This window comes from Silurus meridionalis, chromosome 2 (assembly GCF_014805685.1).
Source record: "Silurus meridionalis isolate SWU-2019-XX chromosome 2, ASM1480568v1, whole genome shotgun sequence".
NCBI lineage: Eukaryota > Metazoa > Chordata > Actinopteri > Siluriformes > Siluridae > Silurus > Silurus meridionalis.
Genome location: NC_060885.1, coordinates 29044674 through 29062702, shown reverse-complemented (window position 1 = coordinate 29062702; position 18029 = coordinate 29044674). Strand labels below are relative to the sequence as shown.

General features: G+C 39.0%; 1 protein-coding gene and 1 non-coding gene across 8 annotated transcripts; one reads left to right on the top strand and one right to left on the bottom strand.

Annotated features, from left to right (window-relative positions):
• Positions 1 to 8505: 8505 nt before the first annotated feature.
• LOC124376256 (4-galactosyl-N-acetylglucosaminide 3-alpha-L-fucosyltransferase 9-like) lies at positions 8506 to 14456 on the bottom strand. Of its 7 annotated transcripts, XM_046835267.1 has the most exons (4): positions 12748 to 14456; positions 11923 to 11987; positions 11133 to 11244; positions 8506 to 10059 (listed from the first exon to the last, which is right to left on the bottom strand). In XM_046835267.1, exons 3-4 carry the CDS (start codon positions 11185 to 11187, stop codon positions 8921 to 8923), a joined length of 1194 nt encoding a protein of 397 aa, XP_046691223.1. In that variant the 5' UTR covers positions 11188 to 11244; positions 11923 to 11987; positions 12748 to 14456; the 3' UTR covers positions 8506 to 8920. The 7 variants fall into 7 exon arrangements, 5 of the variants coding, with proteins under 5 accessions (XP_046691223.1, XP_046691230.1, XP_046691217.1 ...); XM_046835274.1 differs by lacking the exon at positions 11133 to 11244 and having other exon boundaries at positions 12748 to 14454; XM_046835261.1 differs by lacking the exon at positions 12748 to 14456 and having other exon boundaries at positions 11923 to 12739.
• A 2962-nt stretch (positions 14457 to 17418) lies between these two features.
• LOC124378634 lies at positions 17419 to 17520 on the top strand. Its single transcript, XR_006924280.1, has one exon. It is a non-coding gene; the product is annotated as a U6 spliceosomal RNA (small nuclear RNA).
• The last annotated feature ends 509 nt before the right edge of the window (positions 17521 to 18029 follow it).

Here is an 18029-nt window from a genome sequence, read left to right as displayed (position 1 = left end):
ATTTTTAAGTAACAGCATGCCCTGAAATTTAATTTCTAACTTTCAGAGCCATTTTTGGCTTTTTTTTTTCTTTTGTCCAGGTCCTGCAGTAAAAGGGAAGACAGATTGTGAGTATTATGTTTCTTCTCTGGGCTATTTATTTTATAAGAAAATATTTCTCCTTTTATTTCTCCTTTCAGTTTAGTTTAATTTTACGTTTGCTATATCCTGGCACTGTTACTGAGACGAAATTCTGAGATTTTAATTGGAGTGTCGATGATGTAAAAGATTAGAAACAAGTTTATTAGAGGGACAGCACATGTAGGACGTTTTGGGGACAAAATGAAAGAGGTTTGATTGAGATGGTTTGGATATGTGCAGAGGAGGGACATAAGGGTCATCGGTAGAAAATGCTGAAAAGAGGAAGGCAAAGGAGGAGGTTTAGGAGGGGGTCGTCACAGCGGATCATCCGTCTCCATACCCCCCTGTCCTCTACATCTGCCTCCTATTAAACCAACTACCTGCATGTCTTCCCTCAACACAACCATAAACCTCCTCCTTGGCCTTCCTCTTCTCCTCTTTCCTGTCGCTATGGCGACCCCTAATGGGAGCAGCCGAAAGAACTGAAAGAAGAAGAAGATAATCTTTCAGTTTTTTCAGCTGCTCCCATTAGGGGTTGCCACAGCGGATTATATATGTGTGTAAATGTATGTGTGTGTACTAAATATATTTAGTGCATATTCATATATACCATTTTACAGTGGGTTACTGTACTTGAGTAGTTTTTCCGTGTATCTTTACTTAACTCTAATATTTTCGGTTTGGGGAGACTTTTACATTAACTTCACTACATTTCAAGTCAAATACAGTAAACCCCCGTTTATAGCAATGGTTACATTCAATATACGCTATTCCATAAACGAAAAACCACGATAAACGGCGCCACCCCAAAAATGCTATTTTATGTATACTGTACTGCATTAACATTTTACTTCATTTTATAATTAATAATTATATTTTTATTAACAAATTTCATAATTTCAACATAAAACTCCTATGTTTTTTGATCTATCGTGCTATCCATGAGAGGCCGGGAAAATCAGGCAAAAAAATGAGTTATGTGGCAAATGCAATTCCGCGATAAAACGGGGGTGCGAGATTCAAACAGCAGTAAAGTGGGGAATTACTTTTTACTCAACCAAATTTTGTGAAAACAGTCGTTCCTTTACATTCTGAGTGGATAAAAACAACTGGTCAATCACACAGCAAGCCACCAATCAGGGTCGAGCATGCACTCTATTTTAAACTTGTGTTGTTTGCCGCTCGGCAGTGGCGGATTTAGGAAACAGCAGCCACCCAGGAAGCTGTAGCTGCTGCCACAAGAGTGAAAAAAAATGAAATATACAGGAGCAGCATTCAATGTACATTATTACAAACACTCCCGAGGTGTTGCACGGACAAGACGTGCCAATACGAAACGCAAAAACTGCATGCTAGTTGTAAATTCTTGCCTCTAGAGGAAGCCAAACTGTAATGCAAAGCATGTGTGCCAGAATAAAGGGCAAGACTTGGATTCCAGATCAACAGAATTTGCTACTAACGAAAGCAGATTGTCGTGTTCACCTGGATTTTTTCACCTGGGTGTCTTGAAAATTAAAGAAGAAAAAAATATGATGAGGAAAAAATTTATTTATCTGGTAAACAACAGAAACAAACACTATTGAATCGTTACAACACCAAACAATCAGTTCAATTCATAAGCATGTTTTGTACTAGTGCAATATAATTGCATCCTGTAAAAGTGCAAACATTAAAAAAAAATTATAATAATCCCACATACAGAATGGGCTTTTGTGACTAAGAGGAATTACAAAATTAGGTGTCTGTACATTTAGCAATTTCCTAAGTTCCTAATTCCTAACTTGTGCACTCTGCCCACAAGTTCTGCACTTGGAATGTTTCCCCTGGTCTTAAGATTTTGTTCAGGAGAGTACTTTTTTAACTCATTGTAGTAACTCATCCTGGTCCCTACTCCAGTTTTGGGGTCAACATTTGACACAAACCAGCAGAGAAGCTTGTCCTTCATTGGAATCACAATGTTCTCTTTTGGCTTTTTGCTGACCGTCAGTCGATATCTCACAGAAAAGTCCGCATCCCATCTGTCGGTCATGGTGAGAATAAAAAGGTTCTCCAAGCCTGGAATCTTTGGCAATTCTATGTGGAACCAGATCCACTTTTTAAATAGAGGCCGAGAGGATGGTGAAAGGTTGGACAAATCCGAAATGGACTCTTGTAAACATTGGGCTGATAAGGAGGAATTGTTTGAGGTGTACAATTTGGCATGGTATACTGAAAAAACAACAGGCAAGAGAATAGTCCTCCAAGCCAACAAGTGGCAAACAGGCAAAACTGGTGTAGTTTGTGTGTGGAAACAATCTTCCCAAATCCCTGGGGGAAAAAAGAAGCAGACTTTGTTATAAAACATTTATACTGCATCAATGTTGCATTTTAAGTAAATGGGTCAAAGGTACTGCTTAAATTTAATTTTATTTTACTGTGCTGGTATCAGGTATCCCCCAAACACATAGATGCAGAACTATAGGACATGTATTCATTTAGCACAAAACTGAAATAAACCCAAAAAAGGAATTTGTTATAATGGACTGATTATCAATGGTTTCTGTCGCTCTGCTCTGCATGGTGTCTGGTCTTGTTTTTTTTTTTTTTATGATTTTGTCTGACCTGAACTGGCTGTCACCAAGGTGCAAAAAACAAAAAAACCTACTGATTTGCACACCCAGACACCCTGGGTCACAATTTTACAGTTTTATTCAATTTTATTTTATTTTACACTTTTACATTAGGCACCAATGTTCTGCTAAGTTCCTAATGTTGGATAGCACTCAAAGAAATGTTCTACTGGTAGTTTTGCTTGTCATCAAACAGCGTCTCATGTGGATAACGTGTTTAAACCACTAGGAGGTGCTGTTTAAATATACAGTGGTACCTCGACATACGAGTTTAATTCGTTCCGTAACCTTGCTCGTATGTCAAATTGCTCGTATTTCAAAGCAAATTTTCCCATTGAAATTAATTGAAATGCCATTAATCCATTCCAGCCCCCAAAATGCGACCCCAGTTGTTTTTGTTACGTGTTTTTGAATAAGAAAAATGTATTTGTAAATGACAAATATTGTATAAAAACATAATAAAAGAGAATGTAAAGATATAATAAGGTTTCATTCAGTGTATTTTCATTAGAGATGAGACGACTTCAGCTAACGAAAACACTGGTGTGTGTGTGTGTGTGTGTGTGTGTGTGTGTGTGTGTGTGTGTGAGTTATGGGGGGGGGGGGACTCATTAGTTCATGCTCGTGGAATGATGAGATGGACAACATTAGCCGATGCATACCACTTTACTTGTTTTTATGAAGATAGATTCGCAGGGTTACAGTATAATATAACTCCCAGGTGGATAAACTTGGATTAACCGACCGCACTGAAGAACACAAATCATATAAATCGCACACAGGAAAAACATCCAGCCCGCACACTTCTTTCCCGCACTACACTACCCATAATGCATTTTACTCTGGACTTCAATACCCAGAGATAGTAGCCTTAAAGAAACAGCTCTCATTTTCCCTCTAATGCAACACTATCTTAAATTTTCGTCACAATCTTCGCTTTCTGGCTTGGATTCGCCATCTAGCAGCGGCGTCTCGAGCTCGTATCTCAAGTTTTTGCTCGCGTATCAAAGCAAAAAATCTCAAAAAACTCGTATGTTAGGGCACTCGTATGTCGAGGTACCACTGTACATTACATGTTGATTTCTTCTTTTGATATTGTCAGTCGTTGTTACCTGTTTGTTTTTTGAGGCTTTCGTTCTGACGAAGTAATGTAGAGCTTTATTGTATATTCTGGAGAAACCTGTCCTATGTGCAATGACAAGAAACAATTTGCTGAGTTTGATAGCCTCCACAAGACAGGAGATGGTTATACTGTTGAAGCAACAGGATGAAGAATTGTTTGGCAAAAAATTACACTGATGATAAGATAAAGTATTTTAAGCTGAATAACGTGTTGTATGTTCCAAAACTCTCATACAATTTACTGAGTGTGACGAAAGCAACACAGTCTGGAAAAAAGTCCAAGTTCACACATGACAGATGTTACATCACAGATCACAAAAGCTGATTGCTACTGCAACAAAAGAAGGCAGTCTCTATTATGTGAACTGTAGAAAAAGTGAACAGGTGCATGTAATAGAAAATGCAAATGTGCATAAAGATTCTAAAGAACAGATCTGGCACAGATGGTATCAATCTGGCACCTAGCTGCACAAAATACTTACTGTGATGATGTTTTCCATATGACTATGAATCACAAAAGACATATACTTCTGTGATTCATGTGCTTGTGGAAAACATCATCGCAGAAAGTTCACATCATCTTCTTCTTTCGGTTTCTCCCATTAGGGGTCGCCACAGCAGATCATCCGTTGATGCTGACGGAACATTTGAAAGGCACAAAGCCTGTTTATTCGCACAAGGGTTCGCTCAAAAGTTTGGGGCAGACTACGATTAGACATTTAGCCCAGTGGTTATATTTGGTCAATTAGGACAATAATTGCTGTAGAACATGGACATCAAAATACAATATGGACATCAAAACAGCCTTTCTAACTGGAGAACTAAAAGATGTACAGTATACATGCAACAACCTGAAGGTTTTGTTTTCAAAGAAAGGAACATCTAGTTTTCAAACTAAATCGCAGTATCTATGGACTAAAACAATCACCTAGGGTTTGGGACATTGTTCTAGATAAACAGCTCAAGAAAATGTGATTTGTGCTGACCACAGGTGACCTATGCATGTACACTTTATTAGTGCTGTGTACTTGAATACATTCTCTTGGCTGGATTCAGTGATAAACGAATCATGGAAGTGGAAATGCTTGCAAAATACTTTGAGATAAAAGACATAGAAACACTTACCCATTTTCTTGGAGTAAAAATTGTTCAAAAACCAAAAGCAGGAGAAATCTGGATGGGTCAGACAGCATATGCTAAAAATGTGTTTGGAATTTGGAATGGAAAACTCAAATCCTATAAGTTTATTTCTATAGCGGATTCTCAACATGTCAACAGGAAAAATGATCATCCACAACAAGTAAAAATTAAACAGAGAACAAATGATAATATAAAATTCTCACATTTGTAGGGTTGTTGTTTGCCCTCTAAAATATCTGAAAAATTACTCTTCTGAGTGCCAAAGGATGGCCTTTAAATGATGCTTAAAACCTAAAGATAAGTAAAATAGTAACATTTGGAAATTAAGTCCATCTGCATATTCACTGCCAATCAAAAATCAGGCCCATTCAGGATGTGGCAAATCTGGGGCTCTGCTGTGATCCTCAGGCAAACACACTCAAGGATTATTTGTGTTTGCAGCCTAGTCTCCTTTGCTGATAGATTTTCTCTGTGAATAGTCTTTCATTAGCAATAGCCACTCTGTAGCACAATGCCACCAATGCGGTGAGGAGAATTCCTACAGGACTGGCATTCATGAAGGCCTGGCCTTGGTGAATGGCAGTGCTTCCCTAGTACATTGGATTATCCATCAGGTTAAAAGGAAAGCTTGTCACCTTCTGCTAAATCAGAATACCAAAGTAATCTTAGAGGAAAGTTCCAGTGAAGCCCAGTGCCAGGAGGCTATTTAGAACAAACAGTGAGCCAAGTAGAATGGGGGTTTCTAGCATGCCAGTAGACATCAGCACAAAACTTGTCAAACACCCTTATAAAAGTGAAGCAGTGGCTCCAAAACAATTTCAGTCTGCTGTTTGGTAGTCTACTTTACTTGTCAACAAGAACAAGACCAGACACTGCTTACGCAGTGAACAATGTTGCAAGATTTTTGTGAAACTGACAAAGCAACACTGGACTGCTGTAAAACGTATCATGAGATACCTACATGGCACCTTGAATTTAGGCCTACTATACAGCAAAGACAAGCCAAAAGACTGTATTGGGTTTTCAGATGCAGATTAGGCTGGAGACCAAGACGGTCACAAGTCTATATCAGGATACATATTTCTAATCAGTGGAGCAGCTGTGAGTTGGAGAAGCAAGAAACAGGCATGTGTAGCTCTCTCCACTGCTGAAGCGGAGTACATGGCATTGGCATGTGCAGCTCAAAAAGAAGTCTGGATGAGACATCTGAAGGTCACACAAGCAGGACCAACCTAGATGTTTGAGGACAATCAGTCTGCTATCTGCATGGCAAAGAATCCTCAATTTCATGGATGAGCCAAACACATTGACAATAAATACCAATTCGTTCAGGAAACAAGTGCTGGTAAAGTTATAGATCTTAAGTGTTGCAACACTGATCACATGGTTGCTAACATGTTCACCAAACACTGTGTGAAGAAAGGTTCATAAAGCTTAGAAAGATAGCTGGAGTGAAACCTGTTAACGATCATTCAGTTTACGAGTGAGAAGGAGTGTTGGAAAGCACTCTTAACGAAATGTTCCACTGTTAGTTTTGCTAGTTATTGATTAGCACCTCATGTGGATGACGTGTTTAAACCACTAGGAGGTGCTGTTGAAATATACATTACATGTTGATTGCTTGTCTGGATATTGTCAGTCGTTGTTACCAGTTTGTTTTTGGGGCTTTTGAATTAAACGGTTTGTGTAAGCAGTCTGAGAAAGGGGGCTTTGTGACTTTATTATAAATTACAACACCTAATTATAACTTTTTTTGCAAATACAAATGCTGTAAAGATGACTTTAAAAAGAAATGTATATAAAAATCTAACTACAGTAATACTCGACTCACTAGTAGATAGCAGGTGAACCTCAATTTATGGCCATTTTCTCCACTAGTGTTTTGACATTCATCGGCAATCAGGGATAACCACCACACCAACTGGTCGGTGTTGGTAATTACTAACTGAAGTAACCTGTTTGCATTATATTATTCCTTCTAGAATATATAATAATATTGAAATACAAAGAAAATGATTATCTACACTGTGCAAGGGTGACATGCAAAATCTTGAAGTTTTAGCACATTTACGGGAAGTGGTAGCTCTGTTGTAAAGGATCTGGGTTGCTGAATGGAAGGTCGAGGGTTCAAGCCCCAGTGCAAAGCCCTTAACCCTCTGTGCTCTGTGGATAGTGTGTCATGGCTGACCCTGCGCTCTGACTTCCTATCATCACTGAGATATGTGAAGAAAGAATTTCAATGTGTTGCAATGTACATATGACAAGTAAAACTCAATTACCTTTACTCTTTACCTTTACAGGTGCCCCACCTGTGCTGCTACCCTGTGACCATAAGGTTGTTTCTTCTGAATCTTTAGCATTGGAGCCAGCTGTCTCTGCATTGCCTATAGTAGAGTTTGCTATTAATATACTCCATAAGATCCCAAATATCCAGAAGACTGTTTACGCTTTATTGCCCAGAATGGGAAGCCATTGGAATATACCATCTATAACTTCTTGGAATGCTGGTTTTGTTTATCTGTCTGAAAACCAACGCCAATTGTAATTATTTCCTTTGCTTGAACAGTAATTAAGAGCAAGTACCACCTGTTTCACTCATCAACTCCTCTTTCAAAATTAATTAACCCAGTAATGTTTACCACCTAAACAGGATAAGAGCAACTGACGTGTGACACACCAGAATATCAACAGGCGCAGCTACTGGTGTCTCTGGTGCGCCAGCACAGGTGTATACAGGTGAGGTAATACACACTAAGTGAATTAGTGTCTTCTAATTGTAAAGCTGAACACTGAGAACATTAACAATAAAAACGTTTTCCTTTCAAGTTTGAAAATTGTCAGATAAGTACTGGGCTACGCAGGTACACTTATCTGAAGAAGTCTGGCCAGAGGTGGTCTTAATAAAAGGATTGCAGGCAAAAAGACGTGTCTCTGACATGCAAGCAAGGCTGATTCAAATATGCATGAAAACCGGAACTGAGGTGCAAATAAATAGTAGCAGGAGTCAATATTTTTGGCTTTAGCAAAAATCAAGTGCGGTACAATAATAAGTGTATGTAGCCAACAGTAAAGCATGGTGATGGTTTTCTGCAAGTTTGGGGCTGCATTTCTGTTAAATGGGGTTGGAGATTTGGCCAGGATTGATGATGTCCACAATGCTAAGAAATACAGGCAGATTCTTATCCATCATGCAGTACCATCAGGGAGGCATCTGATTGGCTCCAAATTTATTCTGATGCAGGACAACGACCTTAAACGTATAGCTAATGTCATTAAGAATTATCTTTAATGTACAGAACAACAAGGAGTCCTAGAAGTAATAGTTTTGGCCCCCACAAAGTCCTGATCTTCATATCATTGAGTCTGTCTGGGATTACATAAAGAGACAGAAGGATTTGAGGCAGCCTCCATCCACACATGGTTAGTTCTCCAAGATGTTTGGAAAAAACCTGCCTAGTTCCTGTTTACGAATAATTGTTGCTGTTTTGTATGCAAAGGGTACTCACACCAAATATTGTTTTCTTTTGGATAAGTATTTTACTGTCCATTTTTGTTCATTGATAAATATAAATTTATTAACATATCTATTTTCGAAAGCAGTCTTACTTGTGCATAATTATTAGCTAATTGTAATAACTATTGCCTTACAGCGGACCAACCATATGTTAAAAACTCTTTAAAAAAATTAAAAAAAAGAACGCTTGGAAACAAAATTACAAAATTATTTCAGTAATGAATAAAAAGATTTTCAGGATTCTAAAAGTATAAATGTGCACCAATTAACATGCATTGTATGTTCAAAATGTAAAAAAATATAATAAAAAGTAATCAAGAATTACTTTGACATTTTTAGGCAACAGCACCAACTTAAAGAAGTCTATGTCCTGCCTGTATGGTTTAAAATGGCATAAAACTGTTAAACAACTTCTTTATGAAAACCACCATTTGTAGATGTTATGTGCAGCTTTATACTCTTTGTGCCTACCAACATATTCACAGGCTTGACAGATATACATGGTAAACTCTTGATTCCAATGTACTAGATGAGGAGTTGCAGTCAAATGCTTTCTCCAGTCAAAGTAGTGCTTATAGGCTTCTTCATCTTTGTCCAGCTGAAGCAGATATTCAGCCAGAGCTTTAGCATTGGGAAAGTCTTCAACGTGAATGAAGGAATTACCCGGAACAAAGTCTTCATAATTTTGTCTCGGGGGTCCCATGACGACAGGGACAGTCCCGGCTGCAAGAGGACCATTTAATTTCTCCACAAAGTAATCCTTGTGAATGGAGTTCTCAAAAGCAAGGTAGAATTTACAAGAAGCCATGGTGGGATAATAGTCGTCATCGTTCATGCGTGATCCGGCCAAGTGTCCAAAAACATGCACATTGATGTACTTCTTTAACTCGTTGTAGTAATTCATCCTGGTCCCTACTCCAGTTTTGGGGTCAATATTTGACACGAACCAGCAGAGAAGCTTGTCCTTCTTTGGAATCACGATGTTCTCGTTTGGCTTTTTGCTGACCGTCAGTCGATATCTCACAGAAATATCCGCATCCCGTCTGTAGCTCAAAGTGACATTGAAAAGGTTCTCCAAGCCTGGGATCTTTGGCGTGTTGGTCGGCGATTCTACATGGAACCAGATCCACTTTTGAAATGGAGGCCGAGGGGATGGTGGAAGGTTGGACAAATCCCTGCTGATAGCTTTGTGAAAAACAAGGACTGCATCCGCTTGACTGTAAAGGTTTCTGTCTAAAGTCAATTGGCAGCCGTCGATGTTGTATATGGTTTTACAGTCATTAAAGTCCCAATGGTAGTTTTCGGGCAAGAACCACAGCAGCAGGATGGGTTTTTCCTCCTTAGGCTGAGCAGTTTTAGTTGATGCAGTGGTAATAGGAACAGAAACGTCTGCACTCTTGTAAAAGTTGGACTGATAAGAAGGAATTGTTTGAGGTGTACATTTTGGCAAGTAATTCTGAAAAACAACAGGTAAGAGAAGATTCCTCCAAGCCAACAAGTGGCTAACAGGCAAAACTGGTGTAGTTTGGGTGTGGTAACCATCTTCCCAAATCCCTGAAAAAAAAAAAAAATACTTTGTTATAAAACATTTACACTGTATCTATGTTGAATTTTAAGTGAATTGGTAAAATGTACTGTTTTTTCTAAACTGTGCTGGTGTAGCAACGGGCTCTGCTGTGGTGACTATGCCACCCCGAAATAACGGGGAAAATAAATTGAACAAAAGCACCGTGCCAGATTACGGTCCACAAAAATAGTCTTTATTAAAAAAAAAATTTCAGAAAATGTACTTGACCATCAAAACATAAAATAAATAAAAACAACATTAAAACAGCATATAAAAGGGCTAAGGCTTCCGTGGTAAAGAATGGGCTAATGTAACCACACCAGGTTTGCCCACTAACCAAGGAAAAAGAGAAGCTCCAACCATTTAGAATCACACCCACTAGATTCAATACAAATAACAGCAAGAATTGCACCACAATAGTGACAACCCCAGTGAAGTAATGCCTTGTGGTGCTGCCAAAAGTCAGCCCATTTCAGGAAGCACTTCGCCCCTATAACAGAAACTACAGCAGCATAAATCAAAGAAAGAAAGAAAAATTTGTCAAACATCACTTAACAAACCAATTACAAAACAACCACCCAAATGCTTTAAGGCAGCTTTTACAGCATTTCCGGCAGTCAAAGCAGTTAAAGCAGCATTTCTGACATAGCAAAGCAGTCAAAGCAGCAGCAGCGTGGCTTAAAGAACTAGAATAAGGGCCATTTTAGCGTGACATGCGCTCACTGGAACTGCTCAAACACACACAGCTCCCTCCCGATTCCTAGACTGGCTAGACTGGCAGACATACACATGGGACTCAAATCAGAATCATGCCCCGAACCAGCATTTCCCCACAGATAACAACGCAGCCAAGGACCCTTACACTGAAGTAGAAGGATGTGATCCCACAGCTTGACCTGACCCAACCTGAGGGGCTCCAGGGAAGACCATCCAAAGGTCCAAATCCTCAGAGTTTCCTAACGACGACAACCGTCTAAGGAAGGACCCCTCTCACTATGATCTTCCAGTTGACCCTCCCTCAGTGGTGCATTATGAACATACTGGTCGTGCTGGTTCTTACGACGTTCAGCCGCAGCCTTCAAATGTTCTCGTGCCCAGTCAAATGCAATCCGCATCTGTGCTTGACGTTCTGTAATCCAGTCATGAACCCCACCCTTTCCAGCTCCTGGACCCTACCCAACAGAAAAACAATAGGGAGTCTTAGTTCCTGGCCAAACATCAGGAAATATGAAGATTCCCCTGTAGCCTGGTGGGGAGTGGTGTTATAGCAAAACAGAACCTGCACAAGACAAGACACCCAATCCCTTTTTCTGCATGAGGGCAGGGTACACAAAAGATTATGAAAGCAGATTATCATAGCATTTGAGGACTGTCTAACCTTCTCTAGTAAGCCCATCTAAGCAAGAGAAAACTTCTCGCTACTTCGGGAGAAGAAAGTTTCCTGCAAAGCTACGTATGACAATAAACACTATACAGCTCACGTGATGCTTTGATCATTTTCTCAGGATCTCCAAGTACCTCAAGAGAGCAAAATTTTATTTCTCGCACCTCCCCCTTTAAATGATCTAAAAGAAAGAAATCCTGATTATCTGGTGATAAAACTTCCTCAATCCTTTCATTAAAATCCACCCCAGACATACCGCTAAATTTTCGCCACCCCCTGTCTTAGTTATTGGAATGTTAGTACCAGTTAGTACCTATTGCAGGGGTACTGGGCTCAGCATCCACTTCCTCCCGTGCTGCAACACCCTTTCCTGTCTCAGTCTCTCATTGTCGGCCCCAAGTTGAGCCACAAGATCTAATTTCCTGTAATTCCCCCTCCATTATTACAAAACATACTTTTTTCTTACCAAAAATGGCACCCAAAGGAGTACCCAACACTGCCATCTTCAGAGCTCATGCTGCTGCTTTGTTCCTAAAAACACAAGAAGAGGGGAGTAAAAAAAACACAACACACACACACAAATCCTTGTGAATATTTCTCGCACCTCTGCCAAATACTTTGCGGAACCTTTGCGACTACGCCACGTGTAGCAAGGGGCCCTGCTGTGGCGACTATATTAAACAAACGCACAAAAGTCAGATTCACTGAAAATAAGGTGAAAGGTGCGAGATTACGGTCCACAAAAATAGTCTTAAAAAAATTTAATTTTGCAGAAAATTTTGAAAAAACAAGAGACACTATTAAAAAAGTATATAAGAGGGCTAAGGCTTATTTGGTAAAGAATGGGCTAATGTAACCGCACATAACCAAGAAAAAAGAGAATCGATCAAAGCATCATTTCCGGCATGCAAAATCGATCAAAGCATCATTTCCGGCATGCAAAATCGATCAAAGCAGTATTTCCGGCATCCAAAATCGACCAAAGCATCATTTCCGGCATGCAAAATCGATCAAAGCATCATTTCCGGCACGCAAACCCGATCAAAGAAGTATTTCCGGCATGCAAAATCGATCAAAGCAGCATTTCCGGGCATGCAAAATCGATCAAAGCAGCATTTCCGGGCATGCAAAATCGATCAAAGCAGCAGCGTGGCTCAAAGAACTAGGATAAGGAAAGAGCTCTTTTAGCATGACATGCTCTCACCCGACCTGCTCAAACACACAAAAAAAACAATACAACCCTTATAAAAAGTACTTACATCCTTTTAAATTACTGCAACACTTCACTTACCCAGTATTTAGAAGATATAATACGACACCGGATAATATGACAGAGGGTGTGGGACTCGTACAGTAGTTTTCTAGAGGCGGTAGTAGTAACATCCGGAACCCCGACCCAGATCACGTGACAGCTTTGACACCGCACCAGGAGAGCACTGAAGACACAGCACACTAACACACACCTGTATCCCTGTTAAACTAAAACCTACTCGCGCTACACTCCAAGCACTAAACATTCAGTTTACTGGAGAGTAAGCAGCACATCTCGGTAATCTGGTTTTACACAAAACGAATTAAATCGTATAATATATAAATAACTAGCTAAACAGATAAAGAGACACATTCCTCTGCTATCCACAGCACTGGAGAAAAGGGGGCGGGCTTTCGCCCATGGGGAATAAACTGCTTATAGCTCGGTTTCTTTACCAGGAGGTTCTTCACCCAGATTTACCATCACTCGCGGTATTAAACAGGGTTGCCCCTTTTCCCCATTTCTTTTTATTCAAACCACTGAGATGCTCTCTATCTTCATAAAAAATTCAAACATAGCCTCATTAAATGCACTTGGCTTGCCAATAATCATCAGCCAGTTTGCAGATGATACTACCATTTTATGAAGCAGCTATTGGGGGTACCCAAAATATTACAAACAGTTCACATCCTCACCAAAGCCTCTGGTTTAAAAAATGTATTTGAGCAAGTGTGTATTAATGCCAATTCATCAAAGTAACTTAACGGAGGTTTATAACATAAACATAAATAACAAATATTTAGGAATAATTACCTCAAAAGATCCTGAGGAAAATAAATATGTGAATATGTATATGTAAATGAATATGTAACTTTTGGGTTATTACCTGATATAAGCTCATTAGAGTTGTTTTTTTTTTTTTTACTAAGATGGAAGGTATTTCAAGATTCATATATCCTGCACACACAATCGCCATTTCAAATAGAACCATCGAAAAAAATCAACCAGGTTAACTTTGGTTATATATGGAAAAAGAAAACCCATTACATAAAAATAGTAGAGATGACAAAAGATTTTAAAGATGGAGGTTTACAAACCATTAATATTGATTCTATAAATCATCTATATAAACAACGATTTTGGGTGTTACATTCCTAGAGAGTTATTCAAGAAATTAGGGGGAATATATTTTTATACTTAGATCCGACATCAATGTTCAATGTCTCTCAATTAAATTATTCCAGTATAATCACACTATATAATCATAACTTTACACCACACAAAACACCATTATAAAATAATAGATATATTACAGTTAGGAATAAATCACTGTATGAAGAGAACTGGCCAATTATGGAAATTTTCTCTTATTCTACCCTCATAACCCCGAATCTCCCACCAGTCACAATTGAAGGTTGTGATTTCAAGGGAAGTCAACTTTTAAACAAAATGATTAGAAATGTATTTAACAACATTTCTTATCCTATAATAGTTTACGGAAACTCAATCTCACATCACCTTTCCAAAGAAACCATTTACATACCTAGAACCAAGTATTTGAAATTTCCTTTATCTCCCAAAATTAAAGAAATGTATGTGGATGCTTTATGGTCCGATATCCATAACTGGCTTTACCCAAAAGTTCCCCATCTAAAAAATTTCACTGTTAAGGACATTATCTTTGGATTTGTAATGAACAATAACGAAGACGACTTTCTTGTTAATAATATAATTCTGATGGAAAAAAATTATATACACAAATCGAAATACTTGAAAGTGAAACCAACGTTTTTTGCATTTTATAACGAGCCATTAAAGTGACTAAAAAGAAAAATGCAATGAATGCAATCTTTTGTCCTTTATAGAAAAATATGATTTACAGAATAAACCATAGCCCAATTTATTTTTAGCCTTTTTACATTTTATTTTATTATTATTAATTTTATTGATTTATCTCTTTATTTTCTCGCTCTTTCCCCTAAATTATTGTAATTATTATAATAAAATATTGTCATTTCCATGTTGTATATGGCTAATTGCTTAATAAAAAATAAACAAATAAATAAAAAATAAAATAAAAATAAAAAACTACAGGCTTATATACGATGATTGGTGCTTATTCATTTGCAACATATTTAATGAGACTGACGTTTTAAACACGTCACCACATCACTACACTGATATCAGGTATGCCCTCAAACACACAGATGCAGAAATATAAGAAAGTATTCATTTAGCCCAAAACTGAAATAAACCCCAAAAAGTGATTTGTAACAATGGTCTAATCATCAATGGTTTCTGTCGCTCTGCATGGTGTCTGGTCTTATTAATTAATTTTTTTGTCCCGGTTTTGTCTGGAATGAACTGGCTGTCATCAGAGTGCAAGAAACTAAAAAAACACTTAGAATAAAATGACTGATTTGCACACTCAATCACCACCTGGGTCACAAAACAAGACTGTGCGCTACAACCAGTTTAACATTAGGCAACAATGTTCTGCTAAGTTGCCACATAACTATTTTGATTCGCTGATTTTTCCCCGGTATCTTGCTGATAGCACAATGTAAAAAATCCAACTTGCAAAAAGTTGTAACAACTGTTATTTATTAGTTAACTGGACAATTAAACTAAAAAATGTTGACTTAATAAGTGGAAATAATAGTTGGTTAAAAAATTGTCTGACCAGCTTGATTTGAACTGTTGACTAGATATGCACATGTAAGTTTACAAGCACACATGTTGGTTTGGTGGTTGGAGCATGTGCGCTGTATATGTGGACGTGCTCACATGGAATGATTTTGATCGTCAGTCAAACGTGCAGCATGAGATCTCGACAAACTTTATCGTTAAAGTAAGTATCTTTAAAACGTTTGAAACTGAAGTCATACTTAAGTAATGTAATGTCACTGGGCAAGCTTATTTTAAAGCAAGTTTGCATAAAAGATCTAATCAAGGAGAAAATATGTCGCAATCCCGTCTGTATATCTTGAAAATCTAACTTAATGTTTTAAAATCCTGGCTATATTCAACACAGTTATTGGAAATAATGTGCAATTTGTCATATAGACTTAACCCAAAATATGCACAGAATGACTGCAGTACGACGGGTCGTAAGGGAGCCATAGGCACCTTAGGCACATACCCAGGTTTAGGGTAGAGAAATGCACTGGCCATGCCGTTTATCGTGTTTTTTTGTTTATCACGGACACAAACACATAAGGCTGAGATTAAGCGCAAATAATTCATTATTTAGTACATTAGTTTGTTATTTTTGAGCATCTCCTACTACCATTTTAAAAATGTGCATGTCTTACTACATTACAGTGGAACCCGGTTATGTCGCCGGCCTAGGGGATGCCAAAAAGCGTCAAGCTAACCAATGATCGAGATAAACGAAAACCAATATGGCGGCAATATATTAACGTGCTTGAAATTTTTTTATGTTCCTTGATGTGCGTTATTAAATGAGAATGTGCATGCACGTGTTTTTGGAGGTTTTTTTACACAACAGCGTTGCCGAGATTTGTTTGATTGGTCATGCGGATCAAGATAACCTGTGATGCGGATAAGGAGGCGGAAGCCGAAGTAAACACAAAGTTTATTGAGAATACTCAGGAGATAATCCACCAATACTTGTAGCGAAGCAGTAATATCCAGTGGTGCGCTCCGGGAGCGCGGTCCACGAAGTTCTGTGAAAGCAGAGACAGTTCGTGTAGAGAATCCACGGATCCACGCTATGGAAAGCGCAGTGCTGGGCAGCAACGGATAAACGTGGTGCAGACAGCGTGAACATGGAAAACAGCAGGATCGGGGTAATCCGGGGTGCCGTTGAGAGAATGCGGAGTCCGAGAAGAAGGGTACGTAGCGGGATACGTGTACGCGATTACACAGACTGCCATGAACCAACACATACGATCATGCAAAAACAATAATGGACCGCGAGTGTGTGGAGGTGAGGGGCTTAAATAGGAGATGGGATGAGTGAGTGAATGAGAGTCGGTGTGTGTGATCAGCATGACTGCGACGAGCTCTGTGCATGTGGGGCACGCACGGGAGAAGAAGCAGGGTGCTTCGGGGAGTGCAGGGGGATTCCTGACATAATCGTCGTTAAGTGGCAAATTTGCCCCCCCCTTGTGCTCAAGATATTAGGGTTCGACGACATAAAAAATCGACATAACCGATTAAAAATGCTAAGACAAATCGAGAATTTTACGGTTCCACTTCAAAAACGTCGACTTAATAGGGTTGGCGAGTTAACCGAGGTCGAGATAAGTGGGTTCGACTGTATTACTATTTTTTTCTTTCACAAAAGAGTAAAAGCAGAGAATTCAAGCATTATGATCTTTGTTTAGCTAGGCTCTCTGACTCCCTCTATTTGCTTGTCTCAACATCAGACTTGCCAACCCCATGCAAGAGCTGCATAGGGAGAGCTCCTACTAACTCTCTCTTTCCAGTGTACCGCCAGCATTCGTGCCCTTTCAGTTGACCCAGCAGTCAAGCATCCACTCAGTCCCCACGTTGTCTCCAGCCGCATTCTGCCCATAGTGGAGACCCATGCAAAAGAGTGGACTAGTAGATAGCAGGTGAACCTCAATTTACGGCCATCTTCTCCACTAGTGTTTTGACATTCATTGGCAATCAGGGATGAACCCCACACCAACTGGTTGGTGTCAGTAATTACTAACTAATGTAACCCTTTTGCATTCTACCATTCCTTCTAGCATATCTAATAAAATTTAAATGATACAGAGAAAATTATCATGGCCCCTGTGTAAGGGTGACATGCAAGATCGTGAAGTTATAGCACATTTAAGAGAAGTGGTAGCTCTGTTGTAAAGGATCTGGGTTGCTGAATGGAAGGTCAGGGGGTTTAAGCCCCAGTGCAAGGCCATCAACCCTCTGTGCTCTGTGGACGCTGTGTGGACCCTGCGCTCTGACTTCCTATCGTCACTGGGATATGTGAAGAAAGAATTTCAATGTGCTGTAATGTGAAAGTAAAACTCAATTATCTTTACTCTTTACCTTTACAGGTGCCCCACCTGTGCTGCTACCCTGTGACCATAAGGTTGTTCCTCCTGAATACCATGACTAGTAAGAATTCTCTGCAGTCTCTGCATAGTATGGTTTGCTTTTAATATACTCCATAAGATTCCCCAGAATGGGAAGCCATTGGAATATACCATCTATAACTTTTGGGCATGCTGATTTTGTTTATTTGTCTAAAAAAGATGCCAAGACGCCAATTGTAATTATTTCCTTTGCTTGAACAGTAATTAAGAGCAAGTACCACCTGTTTCACTCATCAACTCCACTTTCAAAAG